Below are 7,817 nucleotides of genomic sequence, written 5' to 3' on the forward strand. Positions count from 1 at the left end.
TATATATAAACTAAGTGGGTTGAATTTATTTTGGACTTTTTTTTTATGTTAGTTAATTTTATTGTTTTTATTTTTTTTAAATTGATTATGCAGGTCGCAGGTTATTCGATACCCATACGAGCTAATCCAGATGGATAACAAGTTTATTTGAATTGAACTAAAAAATTCTAAAAAAAATCAAACTAAAATTATTAAGCTCAAATCTTATATTTTAGCTAATTAGGCAGACTGATCTATTCAAACTAATCTATTTTGACTGCTACAATTTATATTATATAACCTAAAAGTTATAAGCTCATTTATTGATTTTATAAAAAAGGAGAAAAAGCCACTTATCAATCCGACTTTTATTTTAAAAGTTTATGGGAAACATCATACCCTTAAAGAAAACATATTGATAAATGTTGTTTATGAAAAACTCATATACTTTCTCGAAAATGAAATACAAATAAAAAAAAATTATAAAAAGTTAATATATCTAATTAAGAATTCAAATTAAATAAATTAAGAATTCAAATTAAATAAATTAAAAATAATAACAATTAATATTTTAATAATTTTAAAGTTTTTTGGAACAATAATCAAAATTAATATTTCAAAATTTACAACATTCACGTACTCGCATCAATTACTATAACTAAACCCGAGGTCAACTATCTTTGATCGATTAATTAATTTAATTAATTAAAATTAAAAGCAGACCAAGACACTTTGTCCATAATATCTCTTGTGTTGTTAAGAGTGACTCAACCAAGTTGCCAATAAAGGTAGTCATCATTCGACAGAGTATATAATATGGGACTGCAAATGTGGGACCTGTGACTATACTTATCAACATAATAATTTCACGAAAAAAGGAGTATAAATATATAAAAACAATTAATATTTAATTTAATTAATTAATCAATAATAATTGACAATTGTGGGTCCTAAAAAACTATTGATAGAACAATATCACCAAAGATATTTCAATTTTAATATTTATCTATTTTATTTTCAATTTCATCTCATTAACTTATTTAAATTGAATCGAATTCATATGATCTATACAAATTTAATTAAATATATATATATATAATTCAAATTAATAATGTAATAAAAAATAAAAATAATATAATTAACAAAATTAATTTTTTTTATTTAAAGTCAAATATAATAATATCTATTTTATAAATTTTAATAAATAAATATTAATATTATTACGTTAAGATATTTAATTTATATATGAATTTTTATATAAAATTAATTATAATAATTGGAAGAAACAAAAGAATCTCACATTCTGATTTCTCTCTCATGAGGCTGTCGCCATGAAAGCATTTCTGTGATAACCAAAGTTAAATTCCGTTTTCACATTCAATCACTTTTCTTTATAGGTTCTTTCACCCCCACAAACACTTATTCATTTTTAACAAGCTTCAATCTTCTCTCTCTCTCTCTCTCTCAATTCTGTCTCTTCACCACCCTTCTCCACTCACAAGTCAGAAAACTCTCTCTTTCTCTCTCTTCCAATTTCGTTTTAAATTTCTGATTTTTGTTTTTTGTCGACAGATTTTCATTAAATCAATTCATACTCAGATTAATTTCATATGAGTTTGATTTCATCAACCCTTTATTTGTTTGTTGGTTTTTTCTTACTAGTTATTTATTCTTTGTTTGATAATATATGTTGGGGGTGGAAATGAAGGGTTCGATCTAGGGTTGTTTGCTAAAATTGGAGCTTTTGATTTTGTTGATAAGGTTTTATTGATGTTTGGAAACTTTTGATTTATGTGTTTTCTTGTTTTTAGGTTCTTTCAAAGCTTGAAAATATGTAAATAGCTTAACCTCACTTTGTTGTTTTAGTTTGTGTGAAATGAATCTATGTTTTAACTCATTAAATCGATGTAGTTTGTGTGAAATTGAACTATTTGTGATTTTTGAGTTTAATACAAATCTCTGATTTGAATTGTTTTGTTGTGTGGATGGATATGGTAAATTGTGGAGTTTGCTCGTGAAGTTTTGCTGACTTGATAATTGTTAAGCTTTGAGAAAAATAATCTTAGCTATATGGTCTTTGTGTTTTCATTCTTTGAACCCGTTATGTACTCTTTGTTATGTTTTCAATTGTTTTTAGGGTCTGTTTGGATTGTAGTATTTGAGTTATCTTCTTGAGTAGCCTTTGGGAGACCTTATGGAAATAATTTATGACATGTCTAGAAGCTGCTTTCAGCTTATTTCTATAAGCTCGTCATGATAGCTTATGAAAATAGTTTATAGTTTGTATAAAAATAATTTGATTTATTTTATCTTTTGTTGTTAAAATAGCTTTTGCATAAGCACATATATTGTAAGTGCATAACTAAGTTGTTTATCCAAACTGGTCCCTATTCAATCTTGTTCACTCACTTACTTTCCATCTCTGTATCACTTGTTTTTGTAAGCATATATATGGGCATATCATTGACAGATTACTACTCTTTCGCTTGTGTTTGATTGAGATATAGGTGGTGAGGATGTCGACTCCGGCAAGGAAGAGACTGATGAGGGATTTTAAGAGGTTGCAACAAGATCCTCCTGCTGGCATCAGTGGAGCTCCTCAGGACAATAATATCATGCTTTGGAATGCTGTGATCTTTGGGTGTGTAGAAGTTTACTATTCCTAATCTTTTTCCTTATGTGTGTATGCGGTCAAATATGGCCGATGCGGCCTTATTCGCGGTTGTGTTGCGGTTGCGGCAACATGAAAAATTGTTACGTTGCACCCATATTGGCGTCGTGGACGTTTATTTAAAACCCTTTTTGTGTGTTTCCATTTATTTTGTGGTTTTAGTTTCTGGACCCTTAAATATGTAATAGCAATCTAATTATGCTTTTCATTGTGCTTTTTCAGACCAGATGACACCCCTTGGGATGGAGGTACAGTTATATCCTTTGCCTTAAAAGCTGAAAGTTTTTTTTTAAAAATATGTTTTCTAATATTTTAATTGTGATTCGTGATTTTTAGTGCGGGGGGTGAACTACATGAAAATAACTTTTTGCCATTAAAAATATTGTTATGAACAACTTCGACACGTAGTCGATGAACTAATTTCGGAAAATTATTTGTGACTATCTAGTATGTTATTACTTATTTGTACATTAAGAAAAGTTTTATATAAATCTTTAATTCGTTTTCGATGAACAGATTTTCATTCAAAAATCATTGTCAGTAATAATACTTTTGACTTTCTAGTTTGTGTTATAACGACTTGGAATTAGCATCTATCCATTATGTGTTGATTTGAACAGAATTTATGTCATGAATATACAGATTTTTAGCAAAAAATAATTGATAGGGATGAAATTCAATTGAATATACTTTGTTGGTAGAAGAAATTAAAGTGTCTAATTTGAACTCCTGTCTATTGGAACATGGAAATGTCTAATTTGGCATATTTCTATTATTTGGTTCATTCATATATAAAGAAAGGAGTTCAACTTGTACGCGTGTCACACGCTGGTTGGTATTTAATGTATTTTACGTTTTAAGTCTTTGGATCATTTGTCAACTTATAGGTAGAAAAGGGAAAAAAGATTAATGTCTTAAACTGACCCGTGTCATGGTGGTTTAAATAGTACACTACCGAGTCTTCTAATTTTTGGATTTTCATCTTGTCTTTTAGGTACGTTCAAGTTGACACTTCAGTTCTCAGAGGATTATCCTAACAAACCACCTACTGTGCGCTTTGTTTCTCGAATGTTTCATCCAAACAGTAAGTACAAAACTACCTCACAATTCCTTTATGGAGTTAGAATAGCAATCATCTGAATTATTTGTATAGTGAATGCCTGAGCATTATTGTTGCATTAAAACTAACATCCTCAAACAGAAACGGGAACTAAGTGTTTTAATCTACATGTTTAACTTGGCTTTTGGAAGTTGCTGGTGAACAGCTTCTCAACATCTATGGATGTATTTTTTCTTCTTGTAAATATTCTTGAGAATAGTTTATCTGGAAAGTGAAACATTTGTGGTTAAGTCTTCTTCAGAAAAAATAAAACATTTGTTCTTAAGTCAGGTTTCTACATTGGTTCTCGAGAGTCTTGACAGTTTGCGTACTTTTCCCCCTATAGTTAGTATCTTTTCAACACAACATCCTGGAATGCGGTTCAAATTTATTATATTTGTTGAAAATAAATTTTTGTTTGTCATATACTTATATGCATGCTAAAATTTTGTTAGTGTGGTTGTCAAACACTTGAGTTAAACCATAGAATCTGACAAATTTACAACTCTAGGTAATGAAGTCAAGTTTAGTCGCCTACATAATTGTTTCTGTGTAAACTCGGGCAATGGCGGAACTTGAATTTTTTTAATGAGGGGGGCCAACAATTCTTAAAATACATAAAATTTGTTGTCCACAATTTTTCAAAATTATTAGTTAGCATAGTGGTCATTTTTGCTCTGGTTTTACCCTCTATTTAGGGGTTTGAATCCTTGGTACAACATTTTTATGAAATAAAATACTAAAGTTAGAGTCTAATGATTCGAACCCGTGACCTGGAATTGCAAAACAACATACTGCGGCTGCCCACTTTGTATTTAATAATATTAAAAGGATTAAATAATATATATAATACATATATACATGTATATTATTATAATGTATATATTTAATTATTAGAAATAAGAAAATTTTGCGGTGGCCATGGCCACCCCTTGTCCCTTAGAAGATCTGCCAGTGAACTCAGGTAGCATCACTAGTTTGATTTCAATTGAACGGCTATAAAATATATTGGTTATTTCCCCAACACATGCATAAATTCACAATGGCTCATTGTTTATAACATACTTAAATTGCAATAACTGAATTAGTCTATTAGAGTCTCAACCCCCCCCATAGCTTTCGAAATAAACGAAGTCGCAAACTACAAACTAATGAGTCCATCATTACAAAATTGTAATGAACCCAACTCTGATGATCTGAAACCTAGCTGTACTGAGTTGAACCAATTTCCAATAAGAACCCAATCCCACCCACCATCTTTCAATTGTTAGTATTTCTTAGTGTTGTGATTTTTCAATGTGTTAATTGATTTTGAACTTGTGCTTTTCTGTTTTGAATTATTCCGAGTCTCAATGTTAAATTAGCCTATCGCGAAATTTATGAATTTCTCTATCTGTTTTGAATTGTAATACTATATTTGTGTATTCTGGTTTGGGTTTGGTCTTGACCAGTCTGGTCTAGTTTGTAGGTAAGCTAAAATGTTGGAGAGTTTCTTCTCCCCCCCAATGCTCTCCAGAATGGCCAATCCGGAGGTGTATTTTGGAAGCTTTTGAGAACATAGAGGGGGTGGAAGAAGAAGCTACCAAAATGTTGATCATTTACTATGCTCATAGTAGATTGTGCTTGATTCTATGATCAATGTTTTAAACATTATTTTTGTACTAAGTACAATATTACGAGCATATAGGTCGAGTCTATGAAGATTTTATGAGTTTATATAGATTCACTCGAGTTTGACTACCTTGTTTGTATCTGACCCTTCTGTTTTTCGGGAATGATATCATAAAAATAGAAATCTTGAAAGTTCTTGTATTTTACTGTATTAATGTAAATACTCTTAAATGGTCTGGATTTCTTGACACTTGTGTGAGAATTGGCATACTTGTACGATTTAAAAACATTCTGACCACCAAATCATGCATAGTTAAATCTCACCAAATTTGTGAATATTTGAAAGATCACAAGAATCTGATCAAGTTATAATTATATTTATGTTGTATTAAAAAGGATATAATAATATCTAAATTTGAATTGATGGGGTGCAAATCAATTTTGTATTGATATAAAATTTGATTTGACTAACATAATAATGACTTTAAATGTAGTTCTAAGATCCTTTTTGCTTGGTAATTTTAGTTTATGCAGATGGCAGCATATGCTTGGATATTTTACAAAATCAGTGGAGTCCAATTTATGATGTAGCTGCAATACTTACCTCAATCCAGGTAATTGTGATTCACTTGATATTTCATAGTTGTTTAAAAATAATAATAATAATTTCCGAAAATGATTTGATTTTACGCTGCCCATCAACTTGTATTTGTATACTATACAGTTGCGTCAATGATGAAAATAGTCAACCAGGATAAAATAGTGATAAGCCATCAAATAATTTGTCTTGTACACTACTTGAATTACGTGAGCGTTGAACATGTTTCATTTGTTCATTACATGCATTGCTTTCTGAAACTACTTAGTTAAAAAAGGCTGCTATTTTTCAATTAGTGTCGCATGCTCTCTGTATGTGTCATGTGGCTCATGCATAGATTCATGTATGTGCATGGCTTAGTTAGATTTGTCCTCAAGTAGATTTCTCTATCATTTTGGTCTTGTAGTCATTCATCCTCTACCTTTCAGTTCAACTTCTGCTTCGACTCTAGTCAACCAAAACTATGTTTGGATGGGTTGTATAAGATGGAATGGAATCAAATGAGATAACATCCATTTTTAAAAATTTAACTAGTCTATTTCATTCCATTCCACCCTATACCATTAATAAAAAACATGTCTATTTGGAGAGGAGGGGAGGGATTTTGTTAGATATAATGTTCGGTAGAGAGGACGGCAAGAGATGAAAATAACTCTTTTTTGTTTGGTTCACAAAGTGAGTGGGGAGGGATTTTAATGTTTTTTTACCAACACTGACACATTGATTACATTCAATTAATTCATTTTCTCATATTATTATCTATGTCGACTCGTCAATTTCGTATCCGGTGTCCATGTTAGTATTCATGCTCATACAGCTTTACAACTATTTTAACTGTTGTTTCATATAATTCATGCTTCCAATTCATTTTACTTCCGTAGAACTTCTAGTAAAATCAGGCATCTATATTATATGTTAGCTCATTTTGTTGATGGTCCTTAAATAATTTATATCAACCTAAAGAAACAAAGTAACTAAGAAAAATACACATACATGTGTCTTGATATATTCTTGTTTTTTTCTTGATAGAAGTTAACTGGCTTTCATTTTTTGTAGTCATTGTTGTGTGATCCAAACCCAAACTCGCCAGCAAATTCTGAAGCTGCTCGGATGTTCAGCGAAAACAAGCGCGAATACAACAGAAGAGTGCGTGAGATTGTTGAGCAGAGTTGGACTGCTGATTAACCATACCATATGGCATTGACCTGACAATGGCTGTTATAAAACAAAAGGATTTGATTGAATAACCACCAGACTATTACAAACAACAACTATGCTTTACTTGCCCTTGATTTGACTGTGTGTTTGCTCAAACTTCATATGAATTAAACATTCCACCATGTTGTGCACATTCTTGCTTTTGTCGACACCTTCATCTTTGTGGTTTGTTTCATCATTACGACGAAAGACAGCATAGTTAACAGACAACTTCGGTTTGCCCCTAAACAGAAGGGGATGAATTTCTTTAACAAAATGCATGGCGTAAACTTTTATTTATTTTAAAATAGATCAATGTTATCTAAATGATTTTCTTTTATTCAAAGTTGAAATTCTTAGTATATTTTTTTGTTTACTTATTTTAAAATAGATCAATGTTATCTAAATGATTTTCTTTTATTCAAAGTTGAAATTCTTAGTATATTTTTTTGTTTACTTATTTTAAAATAGATCAATGTTATCTAAATGATTTTCTTTTATTCAAAGTTGAAATTCTTAGTATATTTTTTTGTTTACTTATTTTAAAATAGATCAATGTTATCTAAATGATTTTCTTTTATTCAAAGTTGAAATTCTTAGTATATTTTTTTGTTTACTTATTTTAAAATAGATCAATGTTATCTAAATGATTTTCTTTTATT

General features: G+C 30.0%; 1 protein-coding gene across 2 annotated transcripts; it reads left to right on the plus strand.

The window, feature by feature from the left end:
- Positions 1–1,276: 1,276 nt before the first annotated feature.
- Positions 1,277–7,365, plus strand: LOC101490547 (ubiquitin-conjugating enzyme E2 2). 2 transcript variants are annotated; one of them, NM_001364873.1, is made up of 6 exons: positions 1,277–1,480; positions 2,487–2,620; positions 2,873–2,898; positions 3,645–3,734; positions 5,886–5,974; positions 7,015–7,365. In NM_001364873.1, the coding sequence occupies exons 2-6, from the start codon at positions 2,496–2,498 to the stop codon at positions 7,141–7,143; spliced, it is 459 nt and encodes a 152-aa protein (NP_001351802.1). In that variant the 5' UTR covers positions 1,277–1,480; positions 2,487–2,495; the 3' UTR covers positions 7,144–7,365. The 2 variants fall into 2 exon arrangements, with proteins under 2 accessions (NP_001351802.1, XP_027192097.1); XM_027336296.2 differs by having other exon boundaries at positions 1,338–1,480; positions 2,481–2,620; positions 7,015–7,309.
- Positions 7,366–7,817: the final 452 nt, after the last annotated feature.

The sequence above is a fragment of the Cicer arietinum genome, chromosome 7 (assembly GCF_000331145.2).
Source record: "Cicer arietinum cultivar CDC Frontier isolate Library 1 chromosome 7, Cicar.CDCFrontier_v2.0, whole genome shotgun sequence".
Lineage (NCBI taxonomy): Eukaryota > Viridiplantae > Streptophyta > Magnoliopsida > Fabales > Fabaceae > Cicer > Cicer arietinum.